This window comes from Zalophus californianus, chromosome 7, assembly GCF_009762305.2.
Source record: "Zalophus californianus isolate mZalCal1 chromosome 7, mZalCal1.pri.v2, whole genome shotgun sequence".
Lineage (NCBI taxonomy): Eukaryota > Metazoa > Chordata > Mammalia > Carnivora > Otariidae > Zalophus > Zalophus californianus.
In genome coordinates, this window is record NC_045601.1 from 19551596 (window position 1) to 19567651 (window position 16056).

Below are 16056 nucleotides of genomic sequence, written 5' to 3' on the forward strand. Positions count from 1 at the left end.
GGTCTATTAGTGGTCCTGCAGTGTGATACAGTGGCCTCCTATCAGAGTAGTTAAAATATCTTATCACAATTGTTATTTTTAATTGCTGGTATGTTTCCCTCCTACTTCTTTCCTTTTTTCCCTGGCTTTCTTTCTAATAGCCAATGTGCAGATAAATGACAAGAAGCAGACAGATTAAAAAGAGAATTTTCTGCCCCTGCTGTTACCCCCAGTTCATGTTTTCTTTCAGTATTTTCTCTAAACTTTTACCTACATATAAAATATGTAAACAAATATAAGAACAAAAACATATGCTGGGAATATACTGTATATATTGTCCTGTAATTTAATTTTACTACTGATTATTTTATAATACAAACATTTTTGCACGTTCTTTAAAATAAAAAAAGTTTTAAAATACAAATAAATAAGAATTAGAGGGGAAAATTAGCCAGAATACAATAAATTTGTACATATATTGTCAAATAGATTTAGGGGTTTCTTTAGAAAACAAATTTACCAATACATGTGGAATCTTTAAAACATATAATCTCTTTAAAATAATAAATCTTTAAACAATAATCAAGAATTTACTTTAATATTTACAATAAATATGCCTATCACATCTCTATTAATACTATAGAAAAAGTAGAAATGGAAAATTTGTAACAAAAAATAACCAGAGTAAATTGTTGTATTTTCCTACAAATGATTACTACGTAATCATGAAAAAGAATTCACAAAATGTTTTAATGGCACTGGGAAATGTGCACACTATAATGTTAAGTAAAAAGGTCAGATTACAAAACTTTAATTACATTATGATTTTAATAATGTTAAGCTGTGACTAGGAAAAAAAAAAACCACCAAAAAAATACAACAGGATACTAACAGTGATTGTTTCCAGGTTGTTTGATTACAGGTGACCTTTACTTCCTCAATAATATATTCACATATTAATAGTTAACTGTGGTCAAGCCCAGAGCCCTGTGCATATCTAGAGGCCCAACCTCTGTAGCCACAGTCACTGAAGGACAACGTGTCAGCACCCATCTGGTGCCAAAAAATGCCAATTTGGGGCATTTCCCTTCTGTCATATACTTATACCTGAATAAAATTTTCTTATCATTGGGTATGTAGTAATCTCTGATTTCCTTTATGGTGAAGGTATTGCCTGGAGACTCTCGAGATAGGCATGGGAGTGGATTATAGGAACCAATGAGGCGCAGTTTCCATCGTGAGGACGATACATATGTGTCACCAGTAAATGCTTCAGCCACGAATGTGTAGCCTTTCTAGAGGAAGGAGAATTAGACAGAAGTAAGGGATACTGTTACTGGTCTCTCAAATGTACAACATATGGCTTCGCCGTAGTAAAATGCTTTATTATCCCGATATACATAAAGATCCCAAGATCTCTTGATAAAAGAAAATCATTATCATTACATTTTGAAATTCCTCTTAGAAAGTGCATCTTACATGTTTTCAGAGAAAATGAGTAACTCTAACACTTTTGTTTGTGTAGTTCTCAAGCTATAACACAAAGTACGTAACTCTGATAGATGATTGCTATGTTTTCTTCCAATTCTTCTAATGCTTGCTAATGCAGGTTTTTATCATTGCATCACCCTGGAGTAGCCCAATAACTTCCTACCTGATGTCCCTGTTTTTAAATACAAGATGAGAAAAGGAGAAGCATTTATGGAAATGTAGTTCCCTTGGGATGACAATTGTCAGATAAATCTATCAAGTTAACAGCAGATCTGGTTCCAGGGAACCCAGATATGAGTATGGAGATGAGCTCTTTAGATTGGGGAAAAGAAGCAGCTAAGAAACCTGGGATAATGTTATAGTGGGTAATAGCTTGGTTCTATGTAATTGGATATCTATCTGGCAAAAATGTCAGTGAAGCAAGAGCATGATATCATAATGAGATACAAAAGTTCAAAGTAATTCTGAGTTTATAATTCCAGACACTTCTAATAAGGAAGAAAAATATAGATTTGTATTCCAGTTGATTCTGATGCAAAGGAAGCTCTCCGATGTGTTTAGATTTCCAGAAACAAAAAGTAGAAATATATAAGACAGTATATCTATATATATAAGACAGAATAAATTCAATAAACATCTAGGAATATTACCCAGAATTACAATACCCATAATGAGATGAGAATTGCAACACCAATAAGGACCTTTTAAAATTATGTTTGGGGCAAGGAAATAAAGGAAGATAAATCATATACACTAAAGTATTTTTATTTGTAAAGTGTAATGCACAGATTTATTGCTGTTCTCATTATTTTTTGAGCTTGTAATACTAATACATTAAGAAACAAAATAAAATTACATGACTCTGATTTTGTGTCTGTCTAGGCTCAGAGAATAAGTTTGAGAGGGGGAAAAAAAGTTACAAAATGGTGGGATAGGTATTGTTAAGTTAAAGTCTAGAGCTAAACCAGTGTTAGGGTTTTAAGAGAGAACCTGACTATTCTAAATGACTTTAAGGCTCACGAGTAACAGTAACATAATACTTAAATATTTGCAAAAGACACATATAATAAAGGACTGTTATCCAAAATATGCAAAAACTCCTAAAACTCAACAATAAGAAAACAAACAACCTAGTTAAAAAATTTTAGAAGACTTCTCACCAGAGAAGATATACAGATGGCAAATAGGCATACAAAAAGATGTTCCACATTGTATATTATCAGAAAAACTCAAACAACCATGAGATACCACTACACTCCTATTAGAATAGCCCAGATCCATAACACTGGAAATACCAAATGCTGATGAAGATACAGAGCAACAGGAACTCTCACTCATTGCTAGTGGGGATGAAAAATGGTACAGACATTTTGAAGGACGGTTTGGTGGTTTCTTACAAAACTACACATATTCTTATTATAGAGTCCAGCAATAGTGTTCCTTGGTATTTACGCCAAAAAGTTATGTCCACACAAAAACCTGCGCAGAGACATTTGTAGGTGCTTTGTTCATAATTGCCATAACTTGGAAGCAGCCAAAATGTCCTTCGGTAGGTGAACAGGTAGATAAACTTTGAAACAAGCAGACAGTGGAATATTATTATTAAAAAGAAATGAGCTATTAAACCATAAAATCATGGAAAAATCTTAAATGCCTGTTTTTAAGTGAAAGAAACAAATCTGAAAAGATTACACACTATACTATTCCAACTTCACCACATTCTGGAAAAGGCAAAACTATGGAGACAGAAAAAAGGTCAGGGGTCGGGGAAGAGGAATACATAGGTGGATCACAGAGGATTTTTAGGGCTGTGAAAACACTCTTAATGATACCATGATAACGGACACATGTCATTTTACATTCATCCAAACCCATACAATGTACAACACCAACAGTGAACCATAATATAAACCATGGAATTTGGGGGATTACGATGTGTCAGAGTGGGATGATCAATGTAATAAATTTTTTTTAAAGATTTTATTTATTTATTTGAGAGAGAGAGAGAATGAGAGATAGAAAGCACGAGAAGGAAGAGGGTCAGAGGGAGAAGCAGACTCCCCGCAGAGCAGGGAGCCCGATGCGGGACTCGATCCTGGGACTCCAGGATCATGACCTGAGCCGAAGGCAGTCGCTTAACCAACTGAGCCACCCAGGCGCCCTGATCAATGTAATCAATGTGCCGCTCTGGTGGGGTTCGTCGATAATGGGGGAGGCTGTGCACATGTGGGAGCAGTGTGTATATGGGAAATCTCTGTACTTTCCTCTCAATTTTGCTGTGAAGCTAAAACTGCTCTTATTTATTGCTGCTAAGAGTTGCAATGAAGTCTTAAAACGCTTCCAAGTCTTTTTTTTTTTTTAGAAGATTTTATTTATTTATTTGAGAGACAGATAGAGAGAGCGCACAAGCAGGGGAAGCAGCAGGCAGAGGGAGAGGGAGAAGCAGGCTCCCCGCTGAACAGGGAACCAACCGTGGGGCTCGATCCCACGACCCTGGGATCGTGACCTGAGCTGAAAGCAGAAGCTTAACTGATTGAGCCACCCAGGCACCAAAAAACCCTTCCAAGCCTTAAAAAAAAAATTAAATCCCATTTAAAAAAATCTCTTAAACAACTCAAAAGAGATTTTAGGTTTTTTATGGACTTAATACTTTTAAAAATTTATCCTTCATTCCTATAAACCAGTATTCATTAGATAGGTATGTCTTAATTTGTGCAAAATAATGCACAGAATCATAGGCTGAAATGAACTTGGAAAGTCAATTACAACCATAGCTCAAAGAGAAGAATGAAAAGATTCAAAACCATATAGGTAAAGAATGAAAGGTCAGAGTAAAAACAAATCTCCCAGTTTACAGTGTAGGTGTATACTGCCTTTTGTTATGCTTCCCTCTTAGAGGAAATAACCAAAAACACAAAGATGAGATTCAAATAGAAAGGCAACATGATTTCAGTGGGATCATCAGAAAGCAGGGTCCATCGGGCAGCAGGAGCAATGTGCCAAGTGCTTTTTAAAGAATCTGTGTAGCCCTGGAAAAGATTGGGGGCGGTGGATGAATGGCCATGTAATCACAATCTTCTGAAATATTTAGGGATGGAATAAAAACCCGGTGGGAAACTGAGACAACCAGCTAATTTGATCCAAAGAATAGGACTAAATGAGCCCTTTACCTCCATTTCCATTTTAAGGGTTTGTATGATTTTATGATTTTAATAGGAATTTCCAATGCTTTCCTTTTGTCATATTTTCTTCAGAGAGAAGAAAAAAGAGAGCTGAGAGGTGAAGGTTCTAGCACTCACATTAAAAACATTGGGCTGTCAAATAAATGGGACTTCTACAGAAAAAGACCAGGACCCCATTCCCCTGTTAAGTAGGTTGAAAAGCACATCTGTTCTACCCGCTCCTGGAATCTTACTAATGTCTGGCTTCTCACTGCCAGTCTATCATATGGGGAGAATAAATTTTGCACCTACCTTATTCTTGGTATAAAGATAAGGCACCACTTTTTGGAACACTTTTGGCACTTGTTCCATTGTGTCGTTATTAACAATGTGAAGCATGCAGACCGGGAGTGTAGAATATACTTTGGGAACCAAAATCATATCTTGAGGAACAAAAAATGTTTCTCTGTAATTACAAAAGAATGAACTTCCCCTTGCCGTGAATCATAAAGAAAGTTTGAAATTAGGTTTAAGGCAAGAAATAAAAAAGTTTAAAATTTCCAATAACTACAAGGTATACATACTGGTTTTTTAAATTATTAATATACCGTTTTGTCATGTAAATACAAGCCCTTTAAGAAATCCCATTTTATAAGTAATCTGTGACTTTTACCTAATACGATATTGCTTGAAAATTAAATAATTTCTTTCTATACTGATAGCACACCAATTTATATTATGTTTATCATACTCCTAAAAATACGAATAATTACCTTCACATTCTTCACATTTTATTTAAAGAAACATGGATAAAAATCCTGTAATATCTCATTTATGCATAGCAGATGGGGAAGAAGTGCTAAGTTGTGAAAACAGCCTGTAAGTTCATACTTTCACTACTACCATAAATAAAGCTCTACACATAAGACTATCGCATGCCATTTAAAGATGACATCATATGCCGATTTATGATAGCCTCACCTGAATGCTATAAACCAACTATTTGGTGGCTGGTCTGCATAAGTCACAGTATAGTCAGCAAAAACAATCTTAGTTTCTTCATCTTGATAGCATGGGTAAGATTCAATAGACTTGCACTTGCTTTTAAACATTAGTCTAGAAATGTAAAAATAATATAAGTTCTAATGGCAAAGGCAACTTTTAAAATAAATTTTACTTACAAAAAAGGAAGTAGACAAAATAACATAAAATATCACAGTCTGCTGTTGGCTGGATTGAGTCCTTGATCAAAAGCTGTGGGGTTCAGAGTGCATGGCACACAGGTAGGGGAGCCCATTCTAGGTCAACCATGAAAGATGTCTCTCAAAGGTCTCTAAAGTTATTTGAAGTTCTTAATCAAAGGAGAACTTAATTCATGATCAAGAAAGTAATTACAGTTTATAGGTGGGAAATCAGCAACAAAGCTCAAACTATAAGGGTAGGAAAACAGGAACAGGCAAAGTAGCAATGAAACTGGTGAGGGCCACTCAAGGTCTGGAATTGACATGGGAGTCGATAACTAGAATGGAGTTTAAAGTAGGGAATGGATTTGTAAAAAGGGATTAAAACAAACAAAAATCTAAGGCCATGACCAAGGGGAGAAAATCAGTTTTCCTTCTATGTGATTTTTGGCACATAAAGGAGTGGTATGTGCAACTGGTTAAAAGAATTATGGGTTGAGGTTTCTCCATGTTTGCCCCCTGGAAGGCTGTGGCCTATTTCAGAACATGATGGAAGTCATGTAAGAGATGTACTAGGTAAGTCATGTAAGAGATGTGCTAGGTTCTTTCCCTCCCACGGCCAGGAACTAGATCTAGCTTCAGTAGCACCAGCAATCTAGGTCTTTTGTATAACATCTATGGAATTAGCTGGGATGGAAGCCATAATGGCCATAGAAAATCGTTCTGTATTAGAGGTCTAGACAGATCTAGAGGTTTTCTTGCCTTCTAGAAAGCAGATGGCTTGACTGTACCGTCAGTAAGAAGCAAAGCCATGGAGATTCTTATGGGGGATAGGATTCATATGCTCCATTTGATCACTGGTCTTTGATGGGAGGAAAGTGACAGATTTATACTTGGGAGAGTTTTAAGCCTTGTAGGTAAGTTATGAGAACAAAGATTGACCACATATCCTGGTTTGCCTGGGGCAGTCCTGGTTTATACTCATAATCCTGTCATAATTATTAACAGTGCTCCCTCTGTCCCTTTTGTAAAAGTATCCCAGTTCAAATGATAAATAAACTGACCACCCTAACTGGGAACTCTAATGTGGTGGTCTGTCAATGGGAGGGCCAGCCAAATCCACATGTGGGTGTTGGCTGAGCCAATACATCAGCTACACAGGCTACCTAGGGAACTGACTGTAATGGGACCAGCTGCCATTCTAAGATAGGGCAGGTATTTAGTAATCCAGTCATTGTTCACATCATACATTCCACACTTTTTCATAGCCTCAGGAAATTCTAATGCATATAGTGCCATCAAAACCCTGATGTATATGGAATATCTTGAGTGACCCAGAGAAATATTCCTGACAGACTTGAAAGATTTTCTTTTAACTTTGCATCTTAGTACAGTAAGAAAGTTACATCAGTAAACTGAGCCTTGCCCAAAGTTCACTTGGGAAAGTTCTGCCCCTTAAGATCTGAGAATGTAAGGCTGGATTCCAGGACCTCAGTTTCCCATTTAGTAGTAATAATAAAGTAATATTTACAATAGCTAATGCCCTGTAATGCCTCAATCTGTAGTTTGGTGTTAAGTACTTTTCCTGTGTTACCTTAATTTATCTTTACAGCCTTACAAAAGGATAATACTATGAGATAGATATTGTTTTCCCTATATTAAAATGATTTCCCTATATTAAATATTATTAATAAAAATATTAAATATTATTAATAAAATTTTAATTTCAACTTTAGAGAGGATAAGAGACTTACCCCAGGTCACACACCTGATAATTAGTATATTGGGGGGTAGCATTAGGTCTGATGCTGAAAGATGTGTGCAAGTCAGTCAAGCTGGACGGTCAGGTAATGGCAGTGTCCATGGGCCAGGACTAGGGTGAGGTGAACGAGACACTTATCCTCAGGGTTAGGCAAATACCGTATAGATTTGGATTTTTTCTACGTTTAAAATTTTTATATTTGTTTCATAGTGAATTTTTTTCATTATTTTTATAAGTAGGAATCCAATTGTTATTTTATATTGACCTTGTCTCCAGCAACTTTTCTTAATTCTCTAACTCTAATAATTTTTCTGCAGATTTTAAAATATTTTCTACAGGGGCACCTGGGTGACTCAGTCGATAACAGTCTGCCTTCAGCTTGAGTCATGATCCCAGGGTCCTGGGATCAATCCCTGCGTCGGGCTCCCTGCTCAGTGGGAAGCCTGCTTCTCCCTCTTCCACTCCCCCTGCTTGTGTTCCCTCTCTTTCTCTCTATCAAATAAATTAATTAAAAATATATTTTCTACATATACAATCATATCATCTGTAAACAGTGGTGGTTTTATTTTTTCCCTTCAAATCCTAATGACTTTTACTTTGCTTTATTGCCATTTTGTCCTTCTCAGAATTATTCCAGGATTATTGTGAATGGAAGTCATCAGGCAGACATTTTTGTCTCATTTCTAAACCCAAGAAAATGCTTTCAAAATTTCATCACTAATCATGTTTGTAGTAAGTTTCGAAAATACCAGATGCCAATAACATATTAATGAAAGACTTCTCTAAAAGTTTTCTTCTCTAAAAGTCCAAGTTTTCTAAAAACAATAAATAAATAAATAAATAAATAACTTTGAATTTGTGTTAAATTCTATCAAATGTTTTTTCCGATTCTATCTGGAGGACCAAATGATTTGTTCCTTTTCCCTGTTAATGTACTGAATTAAAATGACAAATCTTCTAACATTAAACTACCATTGTATACCTGGGAATGAGAGGCCTACTTGATTACAAGGCATTATCCTTTTTATTTAAGTCCAATTTTGATTTACTAATATTTTATTACACATTTTTTGTATCTATTCAAAAGGGTGATTGGTTTGCAATTTGAAGAAGGTGACTGGTTTGCAATTTCATTTTCTTACTGTCCTTGTTGAATTTTTTTAAATCAAGATTATGAATTGGTTAGTGTTTCCTCTTTTTCTGTTCTCTAGAAGATTTGTGAGACTAATCTTACCTCTTCCTAAATTCACTAGCTGTTCATTAGTATATTGCTAGAAAGGATACCATGCATCCCTCCCCTGTGTTTCATCTAAATTATTACTTTTACCATTTCTGCAATAATACTATAACCTTAGAACTCTTTGAAACCTTACACCTAACTTCTACATTCCTCATTGCTTAAGGTCATGAATTTACTCTTATATGTAGCTATTTGTTGATTGCCCTTTGAAGATAATATGCATTATTTTTCTGGCTGATTTGAAGGTTTTTCTTTTGGCCTTTGTTTTTCAGTAGTTTCACTGCAATGAGTCTAGAAATACTTTTCTTTGTAGCCTTTCTGCATGGAGTTTGCATGCAGTCTCCTGAAAACATGAGTTGATGTGTTTTACCAGTTTTGGAAAGTTCTCAGTTATTAACTTTTTACAGTCTGCGACTATAATGACAATATTGGACTTTCTGAGCATATTCCACATGTCCCTTATGTTACTTTCTTACTTCCCATTCGCTCTCTCCCATGCTTCAGTTTGGATACTTTTCTATTAACCTATCTCCAAGTTCACCAATCTCTTCATCTGTTCTGATTAATCTGCTGTTAAATCTACAAGTAAGTTTTTAATTTCAGTTGTTAAAAATCTCAGAAATATTTCTGAGTGAAATAAGCCAGACACAAAAGAGCACATGCTGTGTGATTTCAGTTATATGAAATTGAAGAACAATCAAATCTAATCTATGGTGATGAAACTCAGGGTATAGGTTTCTTGTTGGGAAGGAATGAGTTATATGAAAGAGCACAAACAAAACTTTGTGGGTAATGGAAATATTCTGTGTCATGTTTTTGCAGTAGTTTTATGAGTATATGTAATTAATTAGCAAAATTTATCTAACTAAACAGGATAAATTAATGACCTCAATAGTGTGGTGTTAAATAAAAAACATTATCTAAAAAAAATCATTTATGTAATTTCCATTTGACTCAGCTTTATTAGTCTAAACTTTTGATCTATTTTCTCCTTATTCTTTATTTTCTTTGGCATTTCCATTACAGTTAAGTTTTGAGATTTTTGTCTGCTAACTCCAACATCACCAGAGGGTTTGCCTCTTTTAAATACATCTGTGTGCGCGCGCGCGCATGTGTGTGTGTGTATAATTTATAATTTCTCAGTTTTGTTCAGATTATCCTGTTGCTTACGTATGATTTGTGGCTACAGTAGTTTTGCTGAGGCTCAGTCTACTTCTGGTTTACCCCTGTTTCTAGAGTGTTACTGTCCAGGGATTTCAACTGACAATTTTAATTGTTTGTTGGAGTCCCCTCCCCTAGTAGGTCCTAAACTCTGACCGTGGTCACCTCAGCACCATAAGACTTCAAGAAACTTTGCTCTGCTTCTCAGAGGTTTTCTGCTTAGAATCTTGGTTAAGTATAATTAAGACAAACCCAAAGTAGTAAGTACCATAGAAATGCTTCAGATAAAATATTGTGGAAGTTCAGAAGAAGCGGTGTTTCTCACTGCAGTGATTAGGAAAACTCAATGAACATGGTAGCACTTGAACAGGAACTTGAAGGATACCAAGATACTGCAACAAGAAGTTTCATTATACTGCCTTACCTTAAGAGAGAAACTGCATACTGTTCTATATTCAGTTCCAATATACTCCAAACTTTTTGGAGAATATCTGCAACACTGGTATTTTCTTTTGTGTCTAAAAATAATAATTAAAAATAGCAATATAAAAACTGCAAGATGCCTGAAAGATCATCTTGTTCAAAGCCCTCCTTTTACAGATAAAGAAGCTGAAATTCACAAGGTGGTATCCAAAGCCATAGGCTTTATAAGCAGCAAAATTATGTTAAAATATAAAGCTATAAACTTCTAGTCGACAGCTCTGCTCATTGATTTGTGCTGTTTTCCTTCATCTTCAGCGACATCATAAAGTGTTCTTTCATCTAATTGAAGATTCTCATCAAAGAGTTTACATCAGGAGATCTTTTATCACACTAAAAGTTCTTTTTTTTTTAAAGATTTTATTTTTTCATTTGAGAGGGAGAGAATGAGAGATAGAGAGCACAAGAGGGAAGAGGGTCAGAGGGAGAAGCAGACTCCCCGCTGAGCAGGGAGCCCGATGCGGGACTCGATCCCAGGACTCCAGGACCGTGACCCGAGCTGAAGGCAGTCGCCCAGCCAACTGAGCCACCCAGGCACCCTCACACTAAAAGTTCTTTATGAAAGCTCTTATGACAGAAAAAATAATTCATCCAATTTTTCTAAAAAACAATGTCTAATGGGATCCCACTAAAACTCAGTCCCATAATCCACATTGGTTTAGGAGTAGATGATTTGGTAAGAAAAATGCAAATCCATAGTAAGTGGCTCAAATTTAACAAGTCAGAAACTGACTTTTTCCCTAATTATCCTATTTTAATTTCTTCATAGTACTTACTAGAATCTGAAATTGATATCTTAATATATCTACTTGTCTATTGTATGTCTACCACCACTAGAACACAAGGTTCATCAAAGCAGAAACTCTGTCAGTTTAACTGACTTCAATAAAATCAGAATTTAGAACAGTGCTGTGCACACAAGTTATTCAATAAATATTCATTGAGTGAAAGAAATGCAAATATTATTAAAACATTATTAGTTTCTTCAAGTTTTTGTGTCTAAAAAGAAAGAAAATCATTGTTTGAATATAATTTTTACAGCATATGTGGACAACAAAAAGTATATTTTACTATATATTTAATTTGATAAATCTATCTTTACTTTTTCTAATAGAATAATATCAAAATCAAGCAACAGTAATATTTTTCTCTCACACAACTATACAATGCAGTTTATTTACTTTACATTTGTGTATCTGTAGTTTTCCCTGCTGAGATGAACATTTTGATTATTCTCATTAAATACTTCAAATAGAGACACTTCACAACAAAATGTTTCAGTACATTCAAAGAATTCTATTGGAGGACGCCTGGGTGGCTCAGTCAATTAAGCATCTGCCTTTGGCTCAGGTCATGATCTCAGGGTCCCGAATCAGATCAAGCCCAGAGTTGGGCTCCTTGCTCAGCAGGGAGTCTGCTTCTCCCTTCCCTTTGTCCTTCCCCTCACTTGTGCACTCACAAGCTCTCTCTCTCTCTCTCTCTCCCCCCCTCAAATAAATAAATAAAATCTTAAAAAAAATTCTATTGAAGATAAGCCTTTTCTTAGAAACAAAAACTGCAGAATGAAAATGATTAAATATAATTTTTGCCTCTGCAGTGTTTTATTTTAAGCTCATAAAAAGCTAAAATAAAATAGCCTTTTTCACAAAAAGTTTATTATACACACATAAATAATTTGATTTAATAGAATACACTGATAATTTGATTTAATAGCTAGAATACACTTCAAATGCATTCTGTGCTCTCTAAATGTATGCCACACGGACACATGAAAGCTTCTTTCACTCAACCCATTCATTAATTTACTCATTCATTCATTTATTTCTTTGAAAAATGATCTAGAAATGTAAAAATATCCACAGCTTAGCTGAAGCTGACTGCTGTAGCATTCTGCTAGACATGGGAGATGCATAGAGGAAAAGACTAGTTCTCTGTGCTGTAAGACTCACAACAGACTGGGAAGACATAGCTGATCATTCATTGAGTCCTTCATTCTTTCTTCCAGCATGTATTTGTTGTGTGCTTACTCTGTGCCAGGCACTGTGCTAAATTCTGGGAGCTACAGAGTGAGTGTGCTGACATGCATTCTGACCTCAAGGAATTTCAATATTTATAGAATTACAAAGAATTAGCCCAATAATAAAGTAAGATAACTCATGTTTTTGATTAGCACACAAATATTCATTCTTACATACACAAGTTTATTTTATAAATGACTGGAAAAGGTACCTGGTGTTCTAGCTCTCATAAGCAATCTGACATAAGTCCCTCTCCACATGGCTTGAATTTTAATTGCTGCTCCTACTTCTTCAGGAGAATATTCTTTATCACTTACTGGTAGGCAGTATTTAATGTCGACGCATTCCGCTGGAAACAGAAAAACAAATTTTGGACTGAAATTTGAGTTAAGGTATTTAATCCTTTCCCCAGTTTTCAATGCCTTTAACTGTTAAAGTCCCCTGACATATAAAGTGCCACAGTGATAGATTTGTCTTTATATTTAATATTGTGCTCTGCAGGTGGCCCATTTTTTTAGAACATAAACATCCTGGAGAAGGGAAACACTACATACTGAGTGAGCTACTATGAGTTGTTCTGTGAAAACAGTAAGGAGTTTCTCTCAAAACTGAAAGAAAATGTTAAAATTGCGTGACTAGAGCATTGGGAGAGCGGGAAAGGAGGGTTTCCTTGGATCTGAAGATCTTCCCAGGATTCCTCTAATCATATCATAAATGTTAGCAACTTTCATAGTCTTTCAGGGAAGAAACAAATAAAACGGGGGAATTCTGGGCTTCCATGGAAATATGTGAAGTTGGGGACACAAGGTAGATTGTTGGAGACAGTGGGCTTCCCAGAGCACAGCTTGAACTCTCCACCTGTTTGGTGTAGACCTAGTCTACCTACTCCACAAAATCTTTGTGCTTTTCTCAAATTATTTCTCTTCTATAAGGCTAGAAAGTCCTTTGTCAAACAAATATCTAAATTATTCAGTACCTAAAGAAACATCTTCTAAGGAGAAATCGAGTAACTCCAAATCCAAAACCATAGCACGAAATGCAAATTTAAAGTTGGGAGGAAGTTTTGTTAGTTGAGTTTTTTTCATTAAACGCCATAAAGAAATATGAAAAACCTGAAAAAGATAAAATATGTTAGTCCATTTTTTTACACCAAGAAAATAACATTGCCAGGTAATATTACATTTAGAGAGCACGGAATGCATTTGAAGTGTATTCAAATTAAAGTATAAAACTTTAAATACTCTAAAAATAAAAATACATATTTCTCAGATGCACAGTATAACAGAAGATCTTGAAGTCTCATTCACCCAGAAAGAGAGCAAAATTATTTATCACCTTACCATTTCTAATTTAATAAAATTTAATCACTATAATGTTTATAATGTACACTCAATCAGCATATAACTGATTGAAGAGATATAGCATAAGATGAAAAATATGGCCTTTGTGCTTAAGCAAGTTAAATACTATATTTCATTGGTTCTAAAACGCCATCCACTATAAGACACACTATTGTTTCATGTATTACCAAAAAAGAAAATATGTTGTTTAGACTTTTTATCACTTTCTTATTTTCATCTACGAGTATTTACTTCCTACTGAAAAAACTCTTGTAGATTTATTTACATAGAGCTTTTTTGTCATACATCACACTGAAACATACATGAAAAAAATAAAATAAGCTACATAAGTTGGTTAAGTATTCTGAAAACATTTATATTCAAACTCTTACTCTTGCAAATCATTTTTTGAAAATACTTAACATCTGTGTTTTCCTATATAATTTTGTCCTTTATGTTGTCAAGCTTTGAAGATGCACCATTGCCTAGAGTGTGTTCTACTTTTGTCCCTGGGGTTTTACTCAAACCACCGACCCCCATTCAGTAAGTGTTGGTGCTGGCTCATTCCTGATCCTACCAAAGAGGACCCATGGAAGGTTTTAAGACCATAAGCAGAATACATATTCCTTCTTCCAAGTTTTTTCATAGTTTTCATCTTGAAATTCTGAGGAATTCCATTTATCTACTCATGCCACTGAGAATAACCACCAAGCCCCAGCACCCTGCTGCTGGCTTACTTTTAGCTATTTATTTGTCCACAGGGAGTAATGTGCTTGGTGGATTATGTAAGGTGCCTGGAACACCATTTGAGGTGATTTTTAGCCAGGTTCTCCTCTCCTTCTCTCTCTCTTTCCCTGTGCCTTGGGGGGAAGGGTCCAGGGGAGGGGGGGTGTCAGTCTGGTGTAGGGAAAATCCCTCTGCTTTCATGTTTCTTTGAGAGGCTCTCTAATGTCATTTAATTCTCTTCCCATAAGGATTAGGCCTTTGTCAAAAAAAACATATATTTCTTTTGAAGCAGTAACAGTATGAACTCTTATGAACATGTCCCTGTGTGTGTAGAGAATTCTGAAGGCTACCTGGCCAGTAATGATTATAAGGAACCACCAATTATAAGACACACTCTAATTTCCTTCTCCTGTTAAAGTGTGAAAAGAAATGTGCGTCTTAGAATTGGTGAGATACAGTGCTCTTCAAAGACATATGACTATTGTACTTCCTGCTAAGTCCACATTTTCTGACTACTCCAGAGGGGTGCCTCCCCATATGTTTAGAGATAGGGACCTAATCTCATAATCTATATTTGTAAGTGCCCCATCAACTGACAACGGTGGATAAGCCTGTAAGAAACCACCTAATCCAAGCTGAGCAAATCATTGTTACTTTGGTTGAATAATTTGAGATCAGGATCAAGATATTCTAAACTGGACTCATATGGGAAAGTGATGTAAGTCAGGAGTCAGTTTTTCCATGATATGAACTTAGGAGTAGAGATAACATGTCTATAAGGAGAAAAACAAAATGAAGAAGATACGTTCAAGGGGGTGTCTATCCCCTCTTTGAAGTTCCACACTGAGTCATTCCTATCCTTGGGTGTCAAGATTTCCCTATATCCTTATAAGAAATTAGCACATCCAGCTCCTTGTTATGACTTAAATGAGTTAGATGTGTTTTTTGTGACATGCTAATAAAATGCTCTAAGTATTTCAGCGTCTAGCATAAAAATAAGAAAAATACATGATTATGTTAATCCTCCTACTCTCTGTTACATTTAAGTGTTCATGTTGGTGTTCTACAGGACATCACTCTGATGTTCTACAGGACATCACTCTGGACTACCTGTGGATGTTGATGACCACAGTGAACTCAGACCTGTGGGCAGGAAGTGGCCATTACTCTGACTCCTGATTAAGACACATGCATGCTAGAGAGTGGGGAATGATCCTCACACAGATTCATGGATTCACCACATCAGTGATTTCAGGGGTCCAGAGGATTAGGCATGCTGGGACATCCCCTCTAAAGTAAATGATAAGACACTGAAACTAAGAAAGAAGCCAGTCCTTGATAGTCTTCTCTGGAGTTGGTGATAGAATATTCTGCTTTGGGAAATATTATTCCAATGCATTTACTGAGTGACTTACAAGGCCATCAGCTTTGAGCAGGATCCAAAGCAAGAGAAAGATCTGTAGGAGATTTGAGCACCAATTGTTTTGTAAGCATGCTAATGAAGGACCTCCCAGAAA

At 35.7% G+C, this 16056-nt stretch overlaps 1 protein-coding gene across 5 annotated transcripts in view; it reads right to left on the minus strand.

Annotated features, from left to right (window-relative positions):
• Window positions 1-16056, minus strand: part of ADGB (androglobin) — a 159176-nt gene that overhangs the window by 44958 nt on the left and 98162 nt on the right. For all 5 annotated transcript variants that reach the window (XM_027603366.2, XM_027603363.2, XM_027603364.2 and 2 more), the window contains 6 exons: window positions 13450-13585; window positions 12685-12822; window positions 10400-10493; window positions 5613-5747; window positions 4944-5097; window positions 1087-1274 (listed from right to left, as the gene is read on the minus strand). In XM_027603366.2, the coding sequence (XP_027459167.2) occupies window positions 1087-1274; window positions 4944-5097; window positions 5613-5747; window positions 10400-10493; window positions 12685-12822; window positions 13450-13585 (845 nt within the window). The remainder of the gene's footprint in view (window positions 1-1086; window positions 1275-4943; window positions 5098-5612; window positions 5748-10399; window positions 10494-12684; window positions 12823-13449; window positions 13586-16056) is intronic.